General features: G+C 43.7%; 1 protein-coding gene and 1 long non-coding RNA gene across 2 annotated transcripts in view; one reads left to right on the top strand and one right to left on the bottom strand.

Annotated features, from left to right (window-relative positions):
* Nucleotides 1-14,459: 14,459 nt before the first annotated feature.
* LOC137518587 (uncharacterized) lies at nt 14,460-24,811 on the bottom strand. Its single transcript, XR_011020850.1, has 3 exons — nt 23,795-24,811; nt 15,143-15,175; nt 14,460-14,960 (listed from the first exon to the last, which is right to left on the bottom strand). It is a non-coding gene; the product is annotated as an uncharacterized lncRNA (long non-coding RNA).
* ANKS6 (ankyrin repeat and sterile alpha motif domain containing 6) overlaps nt 24,094-25,573 on the top strand; it is a 119,964-nt gene continuing 118,484 nt past the window's right edge. The window contains exon 1 of the mRNA XM_068236656.1: nt 24,094-24,898. Within this exon, the coding sequence (XP_068092757.1) occupies nt 24,534-24,898 (365 nt within the window). The 5' untranslated portion in view covers nt 24,094-24,533. The remainder of the gene's footprint in view (nt 24,899-25,573) is intronic.

Below are 25,573 nucleotides of genomic sequence, written 5' to 3'. Positions count from 1 at the left end.
TCCGTGTCACAACTATATGTAGATTACCTCAATGGACATAGTCCCAGGATGTCACCAGTCACGGTATTCCTCTCCTCTCCACACAAACAGCGCCTCCGCGCTAGTTACCTCAGCCGAAAGTTCCACAGCCCGACAGTACCCGGATTTCCGAATGACGTCACTTCCTCCCTCTAGCCTCCTGCGCTCCAGTGACTGGAGCGGTGGTACTTCCCTGCGTTCCACCGCAGGATGGATAGGGTCGATACGGGGGATAAGCTTTGCCACTGGCTTCCAACTGTGGGGACCGTCACTGTACTTCCACTAGGGTCTTCTGGGGCGCCCCTCCTAGCTTTAAATCAACATGTTTCGACGATCCCTCGGTCGTCTTCATCAGGATCAGTGAAATGGTCCACGTTGGTAGCCATATTTATATCTCCTCTTATCCCCCTCCTCTATTTTCTTAAAGTGACCCAACACTCAGGCTTCTCCATTGCCAAGATTAATCACCGCTAGTTAAACGCTCAAGTTAAACGGGTACATCATCTGTTTTGATTCAATCTCAGGACAATAAATAAAAGAGATAGTCTATCCCTAAAAAAGATTCCAGGTAGGATTCTAGTAAAAAATATATATATATATATAAAATATATCAATATTGGTATCGTAAAAAACATATATATACATATATATAAACATATACCTGTACTCCGCATGAGTCTACTTTGCATCTCATATTTCGGTACATTTTACATAAAATGACCTGGCATCAGGTAGCTCCCTATATGCATCAGGTGGTCCTCATCTCCACAGCATACAATGAAGGATATAAACAATAACACCACACCATAGTACCTATTTCATAAACCCAAAAATTTCCGTTCCTTCATTTAAACCTTTCGGGGAAATGGTATTCAAATCAAATATCCAACGGCTCTCGGCCCTGGACATTTTTGCAATGAAGTCCCCTCCCCGTTGGTCCCTATTGATAACCTCTATTCCAAAAAACACTACATTATAAACCTCACAATTATGGAATCTTTTGAAGTGTTTAGAAAGGGGGTGCTCCTCCCATCCCTTTCTAATATTGTTCAAATGTTCACCAATCCTCTTATGCAACTCCCTCTTAGTGCGGCCAATATATTTTTTGCCACAAGGGCAAACAATACAGTATATCACTCCTCTCATATCGCACGTAATCAGTTGGTGAATTCCATGGACCCCATGTGGTCCTGCAACCGTTCTAACCTTCCCATACCCCCTAGTATTCCTACAGTTTTTACACCTCCCACATCTAACAAACCCACCTTCTTTTTCTGATCTACGGATGCCACAGTAGTCACCAGCTGCCATCGCCACCCTCAATCCCACGTTCCCTGGTTTTCTAAACAAAAAGGTTGGTTTGTTGGGTAAAATTTCGTTGAGGATTTTATCTTCCCTCAAAACAGACCAATGCTTGTGTATAATATGTTTTACCGCATTTGCCTGTGCACTATATTTTAAATTAATTTTTAAGGAATGATCTATCAGGTCATCCCGAACCCTTTTATTCAAAAGATCTTTCCTATCAAGACAATCCACCTCATCTCTTGCCCTATCAATAAGATCCATCTCATATCCTTTCTCAAGAAACTTCTTACTTAAGGTTTCTCTTTCCATTTTATATACACTATCCTCTGTGCAGTTTCTATTCAGTCTTATGAACTGTCCCTTCGGTACATTGTTCAACCAGGAGGGTAGATGGCAGCTGGTGGCCAATATATAGCCATTGACATCCGTAGGTTTACTATATGTACAGGTCTTAAGCTTGTTCCCCTCTATATAGATGGTAAGGTCCAGGAAATTCACCCTCTGACGACTCACCTCTGAGGTGAACCTTAGACCTCTATCATTCAAATTAATCTTATCCAGGAACCCCTGCAATGCCAACTCAGAGCCCCTCCAGACGAATAGGACGTCATCAATGAACCTCCTCCACAGGACCAGGTCCGCCCCGGGGCCCCCACGCCCGTGTACATGAGACTCCTCCCAACGGGCCATGAAGAGATTAGCATACCCCGGGGCGAACCTGGTCCCCATAGCCGTCCCACTCGTCTGGAGGTAATACTTTCCCTCATATACAAAAAAGTTGTGAGTTAATATGTACCTTATTGCCACCAAAATGAACTCTTTTTGTTCATCCCTCAGATTCAGGTCAGAATCCAGAAAATGTTTCACAGCCTTCACCCCCATATCATGTTGAATAATGGTGTATAAGGAGGTTACGTCTAGAGTCCCCAAGATCCACCCCTCCTCCCATACCAACCCCTCCAAGAGGTTGAGTACACTTCTGGAGTCCTCCAGGTAGGCCGGCGTTCCCTTGACATATCCTTGCAAAAAGGTGTCTACATACTTTGATAAATTTGAGGTGATTGAACCTATGCCTGAGATGATCGGCCTACCTGGAGGACTCACCAGATCCTTATGGATCTTTGGTAGATGGTAAAAGACTGCTAACCTAGGATGGGCTATATTTATGAACTCATATTCCTTAGTTGAAAGAATCCCTTCCTGCTTGGCAGCCCTTAAAAACTCATCCAGTTCTTTTCCGAACTGGATACTGGGGTCACCCCTCAAATGTGTATATGTGTCCTTATCACCAAGTAATCTGTTGGCCTCACGTTGGTAATCCTCAGAATTTTGTATCACAATCCCCCCCCCCCCTTATCTGCCGGACGTATAACAACAGATCTATTATGTTGCAAATCACGTAGAGCCCGGGTTTCTTTCGCGTTTAGATTACCCAATGACAGGGGTTGTGGTCTAATCTTTCTCAGATCCTTCTCTACTCCTCTTTCAAAGAGTTCCATTTCCTTACTCACCTCATAAATTGGGTGGAACTTGGATGGGTTCCTAAGAGAGGTATGTTGGTAAAGACTCGCTGTATCTTTCCGGGAAATGGTTTTTTTTTGAAAATATTTCTTAAGACACAACTTACGGGTGTACTTTTTTATATCTATATAGGTTTCAAATTTATTTAGTTTACTAGTCGGGGCAAACTTTAACCCTTTCTCTAGCAATTGTTTCTCAGCTTCATTAAGTACAACATCACTAAGGTTGAAGATACCCCTTTCCCTATCTGTCTTTGGATTTGGTTCTAATACCGTTTTCCTGAGCGTGTTTCTACCCCCCCTAGTGCCCCTTTTCCTCTTCCCCCCCCTTTTCCTGAATCTCTGTCCATGGCTAAAAAATATTTACTGATGGAATTAGTGCTCCCATTTGGACCACCCCTCCGCTTTTTCCCTTTCAATTTACTATTATTTCTGGAGGGAGGGTGTCTCTGATCTATTTCCCTTGGGCTTATCGTTCTCCTATTGTGAATAATCCGGGGTACCCCAGACCATGAGTACTTTTCCTCAGGATCCCCCTCGAGGGTAGATAGAGTAGTATACCTGTTACTAACAGGCACATCAATACGGTGGTTACTCTCTATAGTTTTTTCACGTGCCACAGAATAACCTCCCAACCCCCCACTACCCCTTGTTGGATATACACCCCCTACACCTGTAGGGTTAGGTGAATGTTGCCTACCGCCACTCTCTACTTCTACTTGATGGGTTTTTTTCTTTTTCTTTTTATTTTTTCCATTCATATTCCTCTTTTTTGTGAGGGATTTACTCGTGCCGGACGGTCTCCAAGGTGACCCCCATACATTCCCCCCAGTAGAGGTGCTAGGTCTTTCCACTGTGTCTGTGGTGCCATCCTCAGACGAGCTCTCCTCACCTGGGTCCAGTGTTGCATTCTGGCCTCTCGCTACCCTCCCGATCTCCCCCCAATCTCCCTCGCTTTCTTCCTCAAGGTCAGTTTCCTGAACACCTTCAGCTAACCCCGTTACATCCACTGTTTGCAGCGAGTCTTCATGAACACTCCACTCACAATCAGGGGACTCAGAGTTATCTCCCAGAGGAGCCAATGTTTGTACCGGAATAGAATCTCTAGTAAATTTCCTCAGTTTCTTCTTTATGATTTCATCTTCCAGAGTGATTAATCTATTATGTATGCTTTTCTCTAAATTTTGATATTCTGGCACCTTTTTAAAGGGTTCCATTTCTTTTTTCATTTTTGTAATTTCATTATTCAGTAGGAAACACTGGCTCCTCCTTATATCACGGATAAAGGTCATGACCTGTAATGAAAAGTCATGAAACATTTTATCCCATTCCTCCTGCACCTCAGGTGTCACCAGGTCAGCCGCCAACTGTTTAGTAATGGTTAACCCCACTGGAGACACCTCCCACAGCAGGTACTGGTCTAGTGTGGCCACCTCCCATTGGTTCTTAGTTTCCTTAATCAGAAGTTTTTCCAAATTCCTCAGGTTATATACCACATCTTCCCAGTATACCCCCTCACACTCATTATGTTCCTGGTAATTAAAAAATGTATTAATACGATTCTGTTGTTTACTTCTATATTCCCATATATTGCCTGCTGCAGCCATCCTAATTGGGTACTTGTACAAAAAGCGTGTAAAACTAAAGGTGGCGCTGCAGTGATAGATATAAGAAAGGAACAGTTTAAAACAGGGTTTTGGTGTTCGCCCAAAAGTATTACCCTCTAAAGTAATCAGTTTCACTCTTCCCGCTGCTTCCTTAGTACTTAGGTGGGGGTACCCAACCCTACACCTCAAAAGAAGATTCCAAATAAAGTTTACAAAAAGGAGCGCTGGACATAAAAAATTTCAACTTCTATTGCTGATATCAATTTTATTCTCAAAGCACCAATAGCACTAAAATACAAGAGTAATAAGCAACCCACTCACTCACTCTCACCTTTCATACTTATACAGGGACCACCTGATGCCAATAAAAAGTAAATTGCATAAAAACTAATAAAGGATAAAAAATCAAAAAAGCTGAGTCACTCTGTGAGGATTCCCTTGTAAAAATCGGGTTGATGATCCGTACGGGACCTACTAGTCAATCCAGTAACCACGCTGCCCACCAGAATAATTAACTCTCCACACAGCCGCACCGGCTCCTGCCGGCGCCGAGAGGGTTGTTCCGTGTCACAACTATATGTAGATTACCTCAATGGACATAGTCCCAGGATGTCACCAGTCACGGTATTCCTCTCCTCTCCACACAAACAGCGCCTCCGCGCTAGTTACCTCAGCCGAAAGTTCCACAGCCCGACAGTACCCGGATTTCCGAATGACGTCACTTCCTCCCTCTAGCCTCCTGCGCTCCAGTGACTGGAGCGGTGGTACTTCCCTGCGTTCCACCGCAGGATGGATAGGGTCGATACGGGGGATAAGCTTTGCCACTGGCTTCCAACTGTGGGGACCGTCACTGTACTTCCACTAAGGTCTTCTGGGGCGCCCCTCCTAGCTTTAAATCAACATGTTTCGACGATCCCTCGGTCGTCTTCATCAGGATCAGTGAAATGGTCCACGTTGGTAGCCATATTTATATCTCCTCTTATCCCCCTCCTCTATTTTCTTAAAGTGAACCAACACTCAGGCTTCTCCATTGCCAAGATTAATCACCGCTAGTTAAACGCTCAAGTTAAACGGGTACATCATCTGTTTTGATTCAATCTCAGGACAATAAATAAAAGAGATAGTCTATCCCTAAAAAAGATTCCAGGTAGGATTCTAGTAAAAAAAAAATATATATATATATATATAAAATATATCAATATTGGTATCGTAAAAAACATATATATACATATATATAAACATATACCTGGACTCCGCATGAGTCTACTTTGCATCTCATATTTCGGTACATTTTACATATCACCCCCATATCATGTTGAATAATGGTGTATAAGGAGGTTACGTCTAGAGTCCCCAAGATCCACCCCTCCTCCCATACCAACCCCTCCAAGAGGTTGAGTACACTTCTGGAGTCCTCCAGGTAGGCCGGCGTTCCCTTGACATATCCTTGCAATAATATTAGGTGGGCAGCGTGGTTACTGGATTGACTAGTAGGTCCCGTACGGATCATCAACCCGATTTTTACAAGGGAATCCTCACAGAGTGACTCAGCTTTTTTGATTTTTTATCCTTTATTAGTTTTTATGCAATTTACTTTTTATTGGCATCAGGTGGTCCCTGTATAAGTATGAAAGGTGAGAGTGAGTGAGTGGGTTGCTTATTACTCTTGTATTTTAGTGCTATTGGTGCTTTGAGAATAAAATTGATATCAGCAATAGAAGTTGAAATTTTTTATGTCCAGCGCTCCTTTTTGTAAACTTTATCTCAAAAAAACTGTTGTGGGGTGCTATTTTAGCAATAAGAATCAGCCAGGAGCAAGCTAACAAGCTTACAAGAGCCTAATTAATCTTTCCCTATGAGAGTCTGCTAGCAGATTTCCCTAATTACTGTCTGCAAGGACACGAGTGACTGTAATGGCTGGCGCTGCCTGCCTTATATAAGGGGGGAGTGGCTCCAGGAGATAGTGTAGCCTGATTGGCTACAATGGGCCTGCTGACTGTGATGTAGAAGGTCTAAGTTGACCCTAATGGTGCACTATAGGGGTGACTCAAACTTCCACAAAAGTTCGCCTTCGCTTGCGAACACGAACCACCGGAAGTTCGCCTGGAATCATTTGCCGGCGAACCGTTCGAGCCATCTCTACCCCCTAGTGACCAGGCGTTTTTTTTACAATTCAGCACTTCACAGCTTTAACGGTTTATTGCTCAGTCATACAACGTAGCAAGCAAATTAATTTTACCTCCTTTTCTTATTCTTTACTAATAGAGCATCCTTTTGGTGGGCCTTGATTGCTGATGCGATTTAAAAATTCTTTTTATTAATTCAAAAGATCTTTTTTTTAAATAAAAAACCCTATTTTTTTATTCCCCCCTTCCCCCGCTAAATTAGCCTTAGAAAAGATCTCGTTTTATGTACTACACTACACATACAGTGCATAGGCATGAGCCTATGATAGGGATTAGATTGTGAGCCCTTCTGTGGGACAGTTAAGTGACAAGGATATCCTCTGTACAGCGCTGCATTAGATCGCAGCGCTATATACATATATATTATCTTTTTTTTTTTTTTTTGTTAAAATCAGCCTGCCAGTTCCGATCGCTGGCTGCCAGGCTGATCGCAGTGGCCCCCTTTGTTCAATGCAGGGAATTCTAGTTATCTGCAAATTTCGCCTCTTGTGAGATTATGCCAGTTGGCGTGATTGAGGAACTAGGAAGCCACTCTGCGGCCATTGATAAACAGAAGATGAAACATTATCTCCTAGGGGAAAACTTAAAGTGTACCAGAGCTGACTAATAATAAAAGTTTTATACATACCTGGGGCTTCCTCCAGCCCCATCCACACGGACCGATCCCACACTGCCATCCTCAGCCTTCTCCTGCTCCGGTACAGGGTCCCGTAACTTCAGCCTGTTGCAGCCAGCCTGCGCCAGTGAAGGGGACTGCTGGAGAGATAAGTAAAGAGCGCACTTCTCTTGCGTACCGGAGCAGATGGCTGAGGACAGCGGCGTGGGAGCGATCCATGCGCATCGGGCTGGAGGAAGCCTTAGGTATGTATAAAACTTTTATTATTAGTCAGCTCTGGTACACTTTAAGAGAAGAAGTGAATTGGATCAGTTTCATTGTTTGATATTAGGAGGCAAAAGTTTGCTACCTTTACCCGAGTCATACGAGATCAACGTCCTTCATCAAAATCCTTTTGGTTGTCTAAAATGAAATCATATGAGACCTCCCAGTTTTAGCATGTGATGGAATCAGACAAGGTCGTGTGGTGTTACCATTATTATCAGTTTTATGCCAAAGAATTATCCCTGATACATGCTAAATTGTGCAATCATGTGACTGTAGTCATGAAAATCAGTGAAGAATTTGGAATATGCTCAGACTTAAAAGTTAAATATATGTAAATCAGGGGCAATTATTTATCGTGCCACTGAAGCAAACTACTCCCATTTTGAAAGAATCCTTCCATCTAAGCTGGAGAGATGGTTATATTAACTGTTTAGGAATCAGTTTGTTCAGTACACTGACCTAAACTTATTGGGACCTATTAATAAAACAAAAATAATATATATATATATATATATATATATATATATATATATATATATATATACTGTATATATATAGTGTTATTTATGCTAAAATTGTGCCATTTTTTACATTTGTTCATATTCAAAAAAACAAAAAAAAACAAAAGCGGTGATTAGATGATTGTCACTTTTATAAAGAATCACCACTTATTTGAAAAACAATGATCTTTTCAATGATCATTACCAGATAATATTGATGATCACTACACTGAGGGAGCATAAGCAAGTTTCTACTTTATAGACCACTGCAAAACACACTCCATTTTGAAAGTTGAGAATAACATACTGTCTGGCAATGGTATCATCCTGATTCAAAACTTCTTCCAGACAACAATGGTGTTTGTTTAATTCATCCTATTCTCTAGTTTTGCACTAATCACCAGTGGCAGTCCATAGTTATCTGTTGCCATCTGCTATTTGGAATGATCCTTGGCCTCTGCAGCCTTGCTAGGATCTTGCATAGTTTTGATGCCTAATTTGTGGTTCACACCATGCAATTTTCCATCAGATCCACAGGTCAAATCGATCATTTCCATCATGTCCAATCTGCTCCTGATCGAGAGCGGGATCGATTTTGTGCAGTAATAATCTGAAAATCTATTCCGTTCTTGACGAGGAGAAGATCAGACAAGACAGAAAATATGGATTTGACCTTTTCCATCTGACGGGAAATTGCATGGTGTGTACCACTGCAGACATAAAATTAATACAGTACATGGAAAAACATGGAATATTTCACTTTCAAAATTATAGCAATTGATTTTGTCAGTTTCCAAGTGTGTGTGGGATGTTGCTTAAACAGAAAGTTGATCCAACACAGTGAAAAACATGCCCCCAACCCAACTTTTTGGAACCAAAATTCAAAACAAACATTTTAAAAAATAGCACTCAGTTTTAACAATGAATGAAATATAGGGTTAACCTTGATTGCGGGTCGTTTTTATCTCCATTTTACACAGCATCACAACTTTTTTGGAAATGGGGTTGACAATACCTCTATATTGCTCCTATCCACTTTGACATTTGTTACAGTGCAACCCCATTTAGTATATCTGAATGTGGCTGCATATCCACTCAAACTGCTGCTGGCCAGATTCCCTTAATGGACCTTGAGCAGACAGCATGTGTAAATCGCATGAAATGCAGAGGCCCCTAGAGGACTTTACGAGTATAGCGGCTGAAGATGTCCTGCTCTGCCCGGATCACGCTGACGCACAGCGGATGCAGGCACAAAAAGCCAATGAGAAGAGGAGACCAGCATTGCAGATCTTACAGTGGCTGCTGCTATGCCGATTGGGGACAGGGAGTTGTTGTGACCACCATGGACGCACTTAGATTTAGTTTTTTTCCCCCTGGTTTTTGTTCTCTAAATCTAGGTGTGTCTTATTGTCCGGAGCGTGTTATAGTACGAAAAATATGGTAGATTTGGGTAAGACATTTAACAAACACAATTCAAAGATAGCACTGGTGTGTAGCTTTTTTAAAAACAGCTGGCAGTCTAAAGGGGCCCACACTCTGGTCGATTTCAGCCATCGATCGATGGCTAATTCGACCGCTCTGATCGAATTGGCTAGAAATCAATGCAGCAGGAAACATGATTGATCAGCCAATCGATTTGCTTGATCGGTCCGGAAGGAAAATACAGACCAATTGGCTGCTTGCAGCAGATCGATGGCCCATAGAGTTGCATTGGATCGAATGGTGCAATAATGCATTTCAATCGATTTTCAATAGATTTCATTCTGAAATCTGGTTCCTAGTTTGTAGCATACATCAGATAGATTGTCCAAAAAGTCAGCGATATTTGTCCTGAGTAAGTGATTTTAAAACATAAATATAAGCATTACAGCCAGGAAATAAGTTTTTTTTAGGAAGGCAGTAATTACAACTTCTAGAACTCTGTTGTGAGATGAGGTACACTTTAAATAACCAGGTTACTGCCTGTTTTGCACAGGAAGTGTTTTTAAACCCTCTAACTTCGCTCACCACCGTAGTGGGTAAAATGAATTGCAGCAAAACATGACTGAGGAAAAATTCAATAATAATATTTATTGAGCTACAATCCTGTTATAATAATCATCTAGGCTTGCAGGGTTAGTAATTATTAGTAAGCATGCATAAACATTTCTTTACCAAGTGTAGCAATATCACCCAAGGAAGAGGGGACTCCGTCAATCCTCCGTAGGGGAAAACACCTGGAAAATAATCCATCACGTCTGTTGGTCTAAGCAAAAAGTCCCTGAGTCCAGGCGTTTTCCCAACCTAGTTATACTCCCTAAACCATAACACACGCAAGCGCATATTCGGTTGCTGTCGTAGGCGCGTGATCACAGTACAAATCTATGATATCCGCTTTTGCGCAATACAACACAGCCGATTGTGGACACTTCGTGCTCACTGTATGGGAAAACAATGGCTTACTTAGTACGCCTGCATATTTCATGCACCATTATCCCACGACTACCTGCTCAAACTGGCTGTAGCAGGATTCAGGAATGCATCAACATTCTTCACTGAACCCAAATAGCATCCAGGACATCTGGAATTGACCTCAGATAATACCCAGGTACTGAACTCCAGTATCCAGAAGCAAAGACATATGAGAGTGAACACCAAACATACATACATACACACTGTACGACATTCATGTCACTTGTGTATCTCACTGGCAAAGACAATGTTTACCTCTGGGTTTACTAAGGGCAGGTCCTGTTTGACTAACATGCTCAATTTTTATGACAGAGTAAATGCTAATGTAGATGCAGTATTGGGAATGCTGTAGATGTGATATACTCGGACTTTGCAAAGGCCTTTAACACTGTTCCCTACAAAAGTCTGGTGCAAAAGTTGAGGATGCAAGGACTGGGAAAGGGTCTGTGTGCATGTATAGGGAAATGGACAGAAAACAGAGTTGTGGTCAATAGATATTATGCAAAATGGGTGACTTTTAGCAGTGGGGTCTCACAGGGGTCTGTACTGAGTCCAGTGCTCTTCAATGTATTTATTAATGACCTAATAGATGCAGTAGAAAGCAATGTTGCTATTTTTGCAGATGATACAAAATTGTGCAGAATCATCAAGTCTCAGGAGGATAGTGACATATTGCAACAGGATCTGGATAGGATGGCTATATGGGCACATAAATGGCAGATGAAATTCAAAGTCGTGCATTTTTGTCGTACCAATGGTCTAGCACCATACACAATAAATGGGATACAGTTGGGGACATCAAACTTGGAGAAGGACTTAGGAGCACTAATCGACAACAAGTTAAATAATTTTATTCAATGCCAAGCCGCTGTAGCTAAAGCAAATAAAATTTTGGGATGCATAAAAAAAGGGAAATAAAAACTTGAGATGCTAGCAGTCAAGCCCTGCCTCTGCTGGTGACATCGCTGTAAATACGATTCATGAACTTCCTCTCTTCACCAGCAGATGTCAATATGAACTCATTGTGAATTATGTTGTTTCTCTGTCTGCCAGCAGAGGGCTCACTCTTCCAGAACGTGTTCTCCTCTACAGACTATTGTGGGGGGGGGGGGGGGGGGGGAGATTTGGATGATCACCTGATGTCTCTGCACAAGGATAAAAGCCAAGCATGAGCACTACTCCAGTGCTAGCTCATTGTATCTTTGTTCTGGTCCTCCTAGCCTGAGTTACTGGCCCTTGTATCCTGTTAACCTGTGTTCTTGCTATTCTGTGTATGACCTCTAGCCTTGCTCTCGACGATTCTTTGCCTAGCGACTACATTGTATGGTTTGATATCCTGGTTCATGTTGTGCCTGTATGACTGCCTGTTAGCTTGCTCCTTCTGTACTGCAAATTATCTCTTGTATATATATGTAAATATCTCCTGTGTATATATAAACCAGGTTCCGGAGCCTGTGTGCACACAATATATATATATATATATATATATATATATATATATATATATATATATATATATATTATTTATATATATATATATATATATATATATATATATATATATATATATATATATATATATATATGTACACACACTGGGTTGCTCTGCATTACTCCTTATGCAGGGAGATCTATTTGTATATACTCCGGATTGCATGTGTATGTCTCAATACATTTGCCAGCAGAGTTATTCTTGTGTTTGTGTGAGCTTATCATTGCATATTATTACCATTGCTGTGCATGAGATTATCATTGCATATTATTACAATTGCTGTGCATGAGATTATCATTGCATATTATTACAATTGCTGTGCATGAGATTATCATTGCATATTATTGCCATTGCTGTGCATGAGATTAATGTACATTGCTGACCAAGTTCCTTTTTGTTCTTGATTAATAAACTCTCATTATTCATTTACGGCTTGTCTCAGTATTTCAGTCATTTCCTGAACAGTGACACTTTCAATTGGTTGCAGCATTCATGCATTGCTCATAAAGTGTCTCATGCTGGATGTGCAATGCATGATTTTGTATGCAACCCTTACACTAGCATAATATTGATCCTGTTCAACTCTCTAGTAAGGCCACATCTGGACTATGGAATCCAGTTCTGGGCACCACATTACAGGAAAGGTATTGCAGTTTTAGAGCAGGTGCAGAGACGAGCTACAAAATTGATATGAGGGATGGAAGGTCTCACTTACCAAGAAAGGTTAGATAAACTGGGTTTATTTAGTCTGGAGAAAAGACGCCTTAGAGGAGATCTAATTAACATGTATAAATACATCAGAGGGCAATATAATAGTTTGGCGGATGAGCTTTTTGTCCCTAGGCCTTCTCAAAGGACTAGAGGACATGATCTGCGCATGGAGGAAAAACGTTTTAGCCATTTATTTAGGAAAGGGTTCTTTACAGTAAAAGTGATCAAAATGTGGACTGCATTGCCACAGGAAGTAGTTATGGCAAATTCTATATCTGCGTTTAAAGGGGGCTTAGATTCTTTCCTTGCGTTAAAAGACATCCATGGCTATGATAACTAGGTAATGCCTGGTGGTGTTGAACCAGAGATTTTATCTGATTGCCATCTGGAGTTGGGAAGGAATTTTTTCCCTTTTTAGGGCTAATTGGACCATACCATGTAAGGGGTTTTTGCCTTCCTCTGGATCAAAAGGGATATGTAAGGGTACAGGCTGGTGTTGTACTTTAGTTTCTGGTTTAACTCAATGGACGAATGGCTTTTTTCAACACAAATTACTATGTAACTATGTGCTTCCTATAAATAAGCAATAAAACTGTTTCAACTCTGAATGACGCACTACTATCTAAAGGAAAATTACATTTTACTGAAGAAAAAAAACCTTAATGCTTAAAGTTTAGTTCTGTATAAGTTCTGTATAATGCAAGACTCAATGGCAAACCCCAATATACATTGATTTAGGTTTCATATAAAACAAACTTATTTTACAGTACTTATAAGAGAAACTGGAAGATAACTGCATCAGCGTTGCTGCCATTCAGTCAATTTGTGCAAGTCAAAATACTCTTGAAGTTAGTTTGGCGTTTCTCAGCAGTATCCTTGCAAAAGCACTCCAGACAGAGCACTGTTGCCAAAGCTGCAAAGAGGAGCCACATGAACTTGCTATCAACTATCAGGTATGAAAATTCTTAGCAGCCTTCAGATTGAAATGGAAAGATATTATTTAACAATCAATTGTAAAAAGATTTCTACAGCAACCATCTATTTTTATGGCAAATTTATACCGAAAGTGGGATTGCCTTTTAACAGCAATTCCACAGCAGCACGTGATAACCTTCAGGGTGCTAACCTTCAGCTATGACTAATAAGTGCGCCCATTTTATGGAGACATTACAAGTCATGCAGGAATTGTTTATACCAAGTGAATGCAAATAGCCCACAGAGATGTGATGCTTACTGGCAGCTACAGGCTAGTCTGAGGTTAGCTCCAATCAGAGCACTGATTTCTTCCATCCGTTTCTGCTCACCATGGTCCCTGTTTGTCTAACTTTTCTCTTGGGTTTTCTCACAGGAGATGTTTTCAGACCTTCTCAATAAAATACATTTTAAGCCTTTTTTAATTGAAAAGGGTTCAAAAGTTACTGTACTGTTGTAGAGAAAATGAAAAATGATCTCTAGGAGAAAACTCAGGAGAAAAGTTAATTTAATATGAGCCCTGGTCTTTTGCAAAATACTGTATATCATGACCTTGTGGGGTCAAAAAGACTTCACAAAAGTATAAGATTCAACAAGATCCTTCATACAGTTTGGATAAGCACAGGTAAAACCAAAAGGCACAAATGCCTAAAAACACATTTCTGATTTAACCAGTAACTAATGCCTGCAACAGTTTAAAAAAATACTAGGAGACATTTTCAATAGTTCCTGAAGAATGTAAAATGGTTATTGTTGTCATATTATACACTTAATACTGCAATATAAAAATAAATTAATATAATGAATATGCTAGAATGTATAGCAGTTTATATATGAACATACATTATAGTATTCTACTGTGCATGCATTTTTAGAGATGTTTTCATTCTTAACCAGGGTGTTTGCTAGAAAGGATTGTCATCCTGAAATTCTGTAGGTTCTTGTGATTAACTGCAGTACCAGTTTGCAAGTTGTCACAAGTACAACGGCAATGACAGTCACCAACACAATGGCTCTGATGACAGCAAACTGGGTCTTTTCATCAGAAGGAGCAGCTGTTACTCTAGTTTCTACAGTGTTCTGCTTTGAAATAGTTTCAGAAGTCCAGCCATGCCTTGTGGTCATCTCTGGAGTCATTAAAGTTGATACCATTTCATCCACATCCTTTCTGAAGACTTCTTCAGCTTTGCGACAAGCTGCCTGAAAAGAAACCCTTAATATGGAGTCCAGTTCTTTTACAAGATCTTTACAGGTACAGTCTTCTTCCACTGTGCTGCCTCCGGAATACCCAATAGCTGGAGCCATTCTTGTTCTATGTGAATACAACACAGGCTTTGTTAAGTTATCCAAAGGCTTGGGTGAATCAAAGAAATCTATACTGGATTTGTATTTTTGCTAGGAGCGGATTATTGATTGCGATTCTTTTATGATAGACTTGTAAAATATTTGTATAAGAGAGAAAGTAGCCAGATGACAACCAGCATGTACACTCACCAGTAAAGAGACTGTTATATTGGGAGATGAACTCTACCAAGAGAAAGGAATCACGTTAGTACTAAGCTAATCAAAGCAACCCCTTTTATATTCAAACCTGCCAACCAGAAATATGATACCAAGTTGTTACCAATGCAAACTGTTCGCTCATCAGTGAGCTTCCAGCACCCTTGAATCAGTAAGCCATGCATTGCATAGGCATATATCTATTTACTTATGCAAGGCAATGCAGTTAATGAGTCTGATCTGTACACCTTATCCTTTAACTCTGTGTAATTAAATGTGAAATGGTTAAGGTGATATAGAGTTTCAATAAGATATATATTGACACTTTCCGACTTTCATAAATGAAATTAGAAACATAAGAAGACTCACCTCATTAATAAATGAAATAACTTTTTGTCTTGTATAGGGTGATAAGATAAAGATTCAGCTCTAAATAGAATGTCATTAATCTGGAGTGGAAAAAGCACTACCCTGAATTAATTACACCAAAGAGAGATTCTTTACATTAAAGTCCAGTTCCCAAAAAATAAAACTCACTCTTTTCACAAAAAGTATATTTTGTGATATGGCTCCTTCCTGTTGCATTTTATGCTGTTCCTCTTTACTTGCAGCATGTACTTGTCTGTTGTTATTTTACTGCTATGTTGTATAAAATGCTTTTGTTTCAATAAAAAGAAAGTTGGAAAAAAAGAAAATGTTCAATATTTACTATAATATAGCTACTGTTTCTGCTCATTCATTATAGTCAGTTCAAGTATTTAAAAGTTAATTTTTAATATCAATGACCAGAATATACAACAAATGCTGACATTCTTACATTAAGTATCCATTCATAGGAAATTATATCATTAAATCTTTGGTTTTTGTCATCATGCACCTGAAATGTTTTTGTAACAATACATATTTTAGTATGGCTGTGGCCAAAAGATAGATCCCTCTCAGATTATAATTTGATCAGAGAGGGATCTATATGATCTGACCTAATTCTTCCACATACACTGCTCATAGGGTTTAAATAGGTTTTAGCATTAAATTATAAAAAAATCTATACAACCACAGTGTTGAACTGTTTGATGTGGTGCAACACTACAGGCCGTCGACCTGCCGCTGCCAATTATATCTTCCATCCAGTACAATCTACTGACTCAACTCTGCCGGATATTGATGGTAAAAATCTACCAGAGTAAGGCTAGCTTTAGTTTTCTATTTTCACTGAGAATGAGTATAACTTATTCTCTTTCTTAAAAATGTTAGATAAGGGGATTTGTACACCTGAAGTGTAACAAAAAAAGCTACATAATCCAGTAGTGGTAAGCCTCTTGATGGTCCACATCCTATTGCAGCCCACCATTCCATTGCAGGGTTGCTGTATACCTATGTAAACTCAAGCCCATTGAATAGGTTTCTTCCAGGGCCATGGACTAGTGCATCCTGACTGAGCATGTGTGAGTAAACAAAAACAAAAAGATGGGTTCAAGCCACAAAAAGTTACAAACATGTTCTTATTAAAGCAGCAGGGACAGCCATACTATTCCAGGAAAGAAAACACATACTGTACAGTATATAAGTAGATAAATACTTAGTGGATGGGGTGTCAGGACACCCTTGAAAGAAGAGGCAAAACAAAAATCGGGAGCCCAAATGGTGTAGTATTTCAGGAACACTGAAAACAACATGATGATAAAAGGGCTACTCACAAAGGTGGGTTGCTGGGGGCAACCGAACACAGGAATCAGGTGGAGATAATGAACATGTCTGATGTCTCCACTTGGTGTGTCCCAGACTGGGACTGGTGGCGGTCGCTTCTTCTTTAAAAGACAATAATGGCTTCAATTGAGGTCTGTTTTTGAATCCCGCCCACAGCAGATTTGGGAAGGGGGTGACTAAGCACAATGAGGGTAAATAAGCGCCCAAGGGTTTATAAAACAGAGTTAAAAACAACAATAAAAGCGATAAATGAGGTGGCTATCCTCAATAAGGACATTTTCATAGGAAAAAAGAGAATTTTATTTTTGAACAGGCAACACGTTTCACAGGTCTAAGCCCACTTCCTCAGGCCAATAAGAGTGCGTATATCTGCATGCGTACTTAGATCCTGCGTTGCATGTGTATTCCTTGTTTCCAATGAGGACATTGAGAAGCTAGGGACATAATTTTGAAACTTTCACAACCTGCTAGCTGAGGCAACTCACCTCGAATAATGCTAGGGAACCCCTGCAAAATCCTGAGGGAACCCTGGTTGAGAAAGGTTTCTTTACGTTAAATTGTTGAATTACATTGTAACACCCCACTGTGAATGTAGCCTCAGGCATATACTATTGGATAAGTATTAGATCAGGCAATTTATATCTTCCACATATCAGTGCTGCTCTTAATTAATGACCCCTTTCCAGCCAACAACAATCAGCCAAAGAACAAACATACAGTCTACAAATACATTGTAAATGCCTTTGTTTTAATAGAAGTTTTGTTAGAATTGATGTTTATTTGTGTCTAACATTTATTTTATGACAAAAATGTGTAGCCTATGCCGACATGGAACTATGGCAGGGATTAGATGACAAGTGTCACAAGGCCCACGGGCCATATGCGGTCCTCTATGCAATCTTATGCGGCTCTCAAGAGTTTCAAATCTGCATCATTGTAAGCAGTAAAAGAACAACAGTAAACTGCCTTCCCATCTAGGGGAGTACGCCAGGGACAGTATTTCTAAATGAAACATTGTCAGCTTGAGCCAGGGCACAGAGATAACCGACCAGACTCAAACCCCCCACATCCCCTCCCACCCCTTCATGGAGCCCGCTCCTGGGATCCAAACCTTTCAACCCCCATGTGGCTTGTAAAAGTCATAGACACCCAACACCATCTCCCGCACATAGCAGATTATGTCCTGTCGCCTTTCCAATGTTTACTATACACCAGGGCCGTGCAGAGGGTCCTTAAGTGGGGGGTGCTCAAATTTAAAAAAAGGGGCCTGGCAATGCCTTCCCACGCATGCTCCTCCCCCCTTCCTCGTTTCTGGCTAGGGGGGTATTGATTGTCATGCTACTGAATGCAGATGATGGGTGCCATGTGGGTTCTGGGTGCTGGCACAGGGTGTCATGTGGATTCTGGCTGTATGGGTGTGTATCAACCATCATGTAGGTGTTGATTGCAGGTACTCAGTCCCTTGTGAATTCTGGGTACAAGTACTGGATGTCATATGTGAGTGCTTGGTGTGGGTGCTGGGCACCAAGTGGAGGCTTAGTGCAACTGGAACTACTGCAGATGAAACATGTGGCTGTTGGGTGCAGGTACTGGGTATCACATAGGTGCAAATACTTGGTGCCATGCCTGCACTGGGTGCTAGCTATGGGTGGGCATTGTGTGTTATGTGGGTTCTGAGTGCAGGTACTTCGGGTGCTAGTACTGGTTATGTGAGTGGGTGCAATGTGGAGGCTGTGTGCAGGTGTGAGTAGTGGGTGACATGTCAGGGCTGGGTGCAAGTACTGTGCCATGTAGGTGTGAGTACTGGGTGCCAGCTATAGGGTGAAGGGGTGCAGGTATTGGGTGTCATGTGGCTGTTTGATGCAAGTACTTAGTGCCATATTGAGGCCGGGTGTGAGTATTGGGTGCAGGGTGCTTGGTGCAAGTACTGGGTGCTTGCTATAGTGGGGGTTACTGGTTGAGTGTAATGTGGGTGCTGAATATTGGTGGGGTTGCTGTGGGTGCAGGGGGTGGGAGGTCACTGTGGGTACTGCTATGAATGGCATAGTTGCTGCTAGGGGAGGTCGAGGTCAGTGTGGTTGATGGGGGAAGGGCAGGTCACTGTTGGTGCTGGGGGGAGAAGTGACTGTGGGTGCTGTGGAAAGTAGAGGTCAGTATAGGTGCTAGAGGAAGGGGAGGTCACTGTGGGTACTTTGGGGGAGATCACTGTGGGTCTCGGGAGGTAGAGGTCATTGTGGGTGCAGGGGGTGGGAGGTCACTATGGGTGCTGCTATGAATGGCATAGTTGCTGCTAAGGGAGGTAGAGGTCAGTGTGGGTGCTGGGGGAAGGGTAGGCCACTGTGGGTGCTGGGAGAAGTCAGTGTGATTACTGGAGGAGGGAGTGGATGCTGGGAGTTGGGAGAAGCCACAGTGGGCGCTGGCAATGGGAGAGGTCACTGTAGGTGCTGCTTTTGGGATGGGAGGTCCCTGTGGGTGCTGCAGGGGACAGGAGGGTAGCCACTGGGGGAGGAAAAAATCACTGTGGGTGCTGGGGGAGGGATAGGTCAGTGTGGGTGCTGGGGTAGGCAGGATCACTGCTAGAGCTGGGGAGGGAGAGGTCACTGTGGGTGCTAGATGGAGGGAGAGGTAATTGTGGGTGCTGATGGAGGGATAGGTCACTATGGGTCCTAGGTGGAGGGAGAGATCACTGTTCACTGTGGGTGCTAGGTGGAGGGAGAGGTCACTGTGGGTGCTGGGGGAGGGAGAGGTCACTGTGGGTGCTGGGAGGGAGAGGTCATTATGGGTCCCAGGTGGAGGGAGAGGTCACTGTGGGTGCTAGGTGGAGGGAGAGGTCACTGTGGGTGCTAGATGGAGAGAGAGGTCACTGTGGGTGCTGGGTAAGAGAGAGGTCACTGTGGGTGCTAGGTGGAGGGAGAGGTTACTGTGGGTGCTAGGTGGAGGGAGAGGTCACTGTGGGTGCTGGGCAGAGCAGGGACAAGGTCCTCCGGCACCCAAGGCTGAGACACCAAAGTGCGCCCCTCCATCCCTCCCACCCCAGCCGTCACACACTGATTGCTATTAGACTAAGAGGGCCACAGGGCCCACAACCTCCCCAACACCTTAATATCTAGTTATCTGGCTTGCAGTCACTGCTATGTATCCCCTTTTCTTATTTATTTCTGCTTAATACACAATTAGGAATGACAACTGAATGAATTGTGCGCCCCCTCCTACACCGCGCCCTGAGGCTGGAGCCTCTCCAGCCTATGCCTCGGCCCGGCCCTGGTGCTGGGGGAAGGAGAGGTCACTGTGAGTGCTGGGGAGGGAGAGGTCACTATGGGTCCCAGGTGGAGGAAGAGGTCACTGTGGGTGCTAGGTGGAGGGAGAGGTCACGGTGGGTGCTGGGGAGGGAGAGGTCACTATGGGTCCCAGGTGGAGGAAGAGGTCACTGTGGGTCCCAGGTGGAGGGAGAGGTCACTGTGGGTGCTAGGAGGAGGAAGAGGTCACTGTGGGTGCTAGGTGAAGGGAGAGGTCACTGTGAGTACTGGGTTGAAGTTTTTAAAAAGGGGAGTGCCTGGGCACCCAGAGCACCCGCCTGGGCACCCAGAGCACCCCCCTGTGCACGTGCCTGCTATACACCAACCTATGCACCTCATAGAATGACTATGTCAAGGGGATTAAGCTCGCAGATAAAACCACTATCATAGGCCTCCTGGACAAGAGCGGTGAACATGCCTACCAGTAGGAGATTAAGAGGATCTGCAACTGGCGATAAGAACAACAAGCTTGCCCTCAACTCAGCAAAAACCAATGAAGTCCCCAGCGCCCATCTCCTGGGCACCACCATCTCCGTTGACCTAGGGTGGAAAGAAAACATCACCAAAACACAGAAAAAGGCCCAACAACAGCTGTTCTTCCTGCGCCAGCTGAAAAAGTTTGGCATGCCCCGCACCCTCCTGACCCACTTCTACTCCAGTCGATTCTCTGCTCCCCCATCATTGAGTGGTACGCGGGTGCATCGGCTAAAGACAAACTCAAGCTACAGAGTCATCAAAACCACAGAAAATATTATCAGAACCCCATCCCATTTCTAGACCTCCTGTACTCCTCTAGACTGGAATCCAGGGCAGTGAGGATTGCAAACAACCCCTCCCACTCCGGTAACTGATACCTTAATTTACTCCCATCGGGGCGCCGCTTCTGAACTATCTCTACCAGGACATCCAGGCACAGGAACTCTTAATTTCCCCAAGCTGTCCTTGCCCTCAACTGTGTAATGTAAAGTTACTAGCAACTCACACTACGTAATGTTAATCTGCAATGTGTACATATCCCACCTCCTCCACCTGTGTTAAAGTACACCTGAAGTGAGAGGGATATGGAGGCTGCCATATTTATTTCCTTTTAAAGAATACCAGTTGCCTGGCAGCCCTGTTGGTCTATTTGTCTGCAGTCGTGTCTGAATCACACCAGAAACAAGCATGCAGCTAGTCTTGTCAGATCTGACAGTAATCTCTGAAACAATACAATCTTTGGGACTTATCCCTAAAGCCTCATCTACACGGGTAGATGAGGCTCCGATCCGGCGGCTCGATTAGCCGCCGGATCGCCTCTTCCGAATCTTTCTTGCTGCAATTTGATTACATGGATATACGGCTCTGCCGACTTAATAAGCCCATAAATAAATGCATATAATTGTATGCACCCCATATAAAATTGAATCTTAAATAATGTCAGAAACACCTGATCTGCTGCATGCTTGTTCACAATCTATGTCTAAACGTATTAGAGGCAGAGGATATGCAGGCCAGCAGGGCAATCTGCATTGTTTAAAAGGAAATAAATTTGGCAGGGTCGGACGGGTCCATATTCCTCTGGTTACAGTTGTCCTTTAAGTATGTGTATGTGTCTTGTGTTTCTGCCCATGAAGATCTGCTGTGCTGTCTGTGGCAAAAATAATTCCATGTACGATTCACAGTACACGGCGAATAAAAATCAATTCTGATTCTGAATAGCGCAGCGGAGCAGTATAACATTTACCTGCTCCAGCGTTGCATTGTCTCTTCTGCTCTTCCTAGAAGTCACACACCCTATGCGGCATACCTCCTTTTCCAGATCACGTGACATCCCTCAGGAGCCAGAAGTAAGCAGAATACAGCGTGACTGTCAGAGGAGACCTGAAGCAGGTAAATATTAAACTGCTTCACTGCACTACTCTGCAGAAGGCTGAGGATCAGGCCCAACGTTCGCCACACCACTTAGGCCCGGTTCACATTAGCGGTGGCTATCCGGAATAGCCGTGCCGCAGCCGCACCGGAGCCGCACCGCTAGCTGGCCGGACGAAACGGACGCACGGCATAGCAATGTAAGGCTATGCCAGGGTTCACATGCGTCCGTTTCGTCCGGACCGGAGCCGGACCGGATCCGGACTCCGGTGTCCGTTCCAACATGCGCTATTTTTGGGTCCGGCTCCTCCGGCAGCCGTATCCGGGGCGGAGCCGGACTGCACCATCCGGCCAATGGAAACCAATGAGAACCGGAGAGCGCACAACACACTGGCAAAAAATCCGGATGTTCTACCCCACTTCCTATGCGGATTTTTGCGGCGATATTGGCTGGGGACACATGGGCAAGCATTTTGGAGTGGAGCAGCACAGCTGGATCCGGATCCGGAGATGTTGGCAGCATGTCGGAGGTGGAGGTGAGTGCTAAACAGCAGAGGGCCTGATTCCACAGGTCCCCCTTCTGCTGACCTCCCAGACCCCAACATTTTTTTTTGTTTTTATACAGGTTGTTACTATCCGGATCCGGACCGCAACCGTGTTCATACCGCACGGAAACCGTATGCAACCGGACCGGATCCGGACAGGAACCGTACGGTTCAGGTCCGATCCGGCTCCGGTGCGGTCCGGACATCCGGTGCGGTTTTTGCAAAACCGCAAGTGTGAACCGGCCCTTAGTTGGAGACTGTTCAATAAATGTTATATCCTGATAAAAAAAATTGGCCCGCGATTTAAACTATTTTTGATTTTGGTCCCTTTCGTGATTGAGTTTGACACCCCTGGATAAGATAGTGAGCTCTTTTGAGAGACAGTTACATAGGCAAACGCGGGGGTAGGGGGGGGGGGATTACAGCTGCCCAGAATCCCCCCTCAGATCAGGGCCGGTGCAGGGTCTGGAGACAGGCGAAAGTTGAGACACCAGAATATCTGCAGGCATCCTGCAGCTCACAGCACTGCCCCCTTTCTTTCCCTGCTACAGTTGACTTTGGATGTAGAAGCAGCGTTTGTACAAAGCATGTAGCAGCTCTGGGGAACTTAACAGAGTCAGGTATGAGCACAGCCCTGTGCCCTGCTGTGTAAATGCTTCACTTTCACCTTCATCACCAATGTTGGCTGTCCTCATTATTATCTGTATCCAAACTGCTCCTGATCGATAATGTTGTCGATTGGGAGCAGATCGGACATTTAGGAAATAATTTTCAGATCCTGTCAGTCGGATGGGAAATTGCATTATGGGTACCCAGCATGATGTCTTACCATATTATTATACTGTATTGTGTGTGGCTCAGCGAGACCTTTTAGGAATCCCCCCCTTGAAAGTCCTGGGTTTGCCAATGAGTTAGGCCCAGTTCACACTGGCACGGATGGAAAACTGATCCGTGTAAAAGGCATCAGTTTTCCATCTGTGACCCTCCGTTAGCGCGCAGTCAAAGCGACGCATCTGTCGATCCGGAAAAATCGCGGCAGACCAAAACGTATCCATTTGAATGCAGCAATGTGAATGGATCCTTTTGTTTAATATAAGATTCGTTCACCTCCAGTAGGCTGCGTTCCGTTATGGGCCACTAAACTGTCCAATGTGAGCCAGGCCAAAGTGAGACAACAACTGACTCCACAAAGCTCTGTGGAATGTCAGCACTATATAAATATATAATAATAATATACAATAATACTCTACCAATATATTTTTGAATTGTGAATAGTCCACCTAGGAAGCACATACAAATACCAGATGATGATATTATACAATGTAGGATTTCCTACAAAATTGTGTCCTTAATTGAAACATTTTGGAGATAAAGTTGCAGAACATCTTTGCTCTTGAGTATTATGCATTCCAAGCAGGCTCCGGTGTTGTCACCCGCTGAAATACATCACTGAAATGTACAAAAACAGCACCAGATTGTTGCAGAGATGAAACAGAATGCAAAAGTTAGGTGGTAACCATGGCAACCTACACTGTCGCCAGCTTGTTCGCCACGTGTGGCTTCACTACCTCTCTACAATGATAATGTTGCACTGACACACTTTCTGCGGCTGCTGGTCACGTAATGTGGCTACATTGTAGCAGTGACATCATGAAGGAACTGACTGGCGTAGAGTGAAGAAAGATTTTTGCAAGCTGTGCATTCCCTTGAAGAAAATAGAAGTCCAGAGTGTGCCCCGCACATGCGCAGCTCGGCCAAAACTTTTCAACTTAGTGATTTGTGAAGTGGGAATGTCCGAGTCCTCCCGGCCGGGCCCTGCAGAGAATGTCCCCGTCCTCCAGCCCGGGACCGCTATAACGTAGCGCCGCCTGCAGAGTCAGAGAGGAGGGGTAAGGTGCCCTCCTGTGCCCGGCTATCCTCGTAACACACACAGCGTACGGCTCCAGGAGGACATCGCACAGCTCGCCCCGGTACAGAACAGGGCACAGCATGCCTGTCATGGAGGGCACCATCCCGGTACAGTGCCAGCTGCTTTTCCGGGCCTGTGAGGATGGGGATCTGGATGGAGCCCGCAGGTTGCTGGAGCCGGAGAATTCCAGCGGCGCCTCCAGTGTGGGGGGCCGAGGAGGAGATGGGGCCGCCGTCTCCGAGCAGCCTGTACAGGGCTCCCAGGCTGGGGGCTGTGCCGGGGCCGCCCTGGTGCCGGTGGACAGCACAGACGAGGACGGTAACACAGCGCTACAGCTGGCAGCGGGGGGAGGGCATGAACCGCTAGTCCGCTTCCTGCTGAGGAAGGGGGCAGCTGTGGACTACAGGAACCACTATGGCTGGACACCTCTCATGCAGGCTGCCAGGTACACATCAGCAACCATCCCACCCACAACTCTTCTGTATGGGCTGCACTGCATGCATTGTTGTTTTCTTTATCATAATCACTAAATTCATGGATTACTACAGTAAATGGAATATATTTGATACACATTATTCTAGTTGCCATGGCCATACAGATGATATGATTACAGCAGTTCTTATGCTAGGGTTACACTTGCACCTGTCAGGAATACATCAGGGACCACTTATATGATAGATCTTACCTTCCAGATGTCAGTGTCCTTAGCTGCTCTGTGCTCTTCCTGTTCTAGACCACTCTCCAATGTTCCTGCACCTGTTTGCTGGTCCATCACCTCTAGCCAATGACCAGCAGCTGAGTATCCAGAACTGTCCATGGTGATTGACTTTGAGGGGAACTGGGAGTCCAATAAGCTTTTAAACAATTACACGTGTCCCTTTCTAGTCACAAATCCACTTACCCCCCACACACACACACAAGATCTTTCAGAAGTCACATCTGCCCTACCTTGACACATCTGTCAGCAGTTAAAAGTGCTCGTCTTACCCACACCTGACAGAGACATAGCATGTACATTTGTCAGCATTTACAGGTATCCTCCCTCACATCTGTTATCAGTCACAATTAGCTCTTCTCACATCTCTCAACAACCACAAGTATGTATCCTCTTATCTCCTCT

Source organism: Hyperolius riggenbachi, chromosome 5, assembly GCF_040937935.1.
Source record: "Hyperolius riggenbachi isolate aHypRig1 chromosome 5, aHypRig1.pri, whole genome shotgun sequence".
NCBI classification, from domain to species: domain Eukaryota; kingdom Metazoa; phylum Chordata; class Amphibia; order Anura; family Hyperoliidae; genus Hyperolius; species Hyperolius riggenbachi.
Note: the sequence above shows the minus strand (reverse complement) of the source record. Positions and strands in the feature narration are given on the sequence as shown.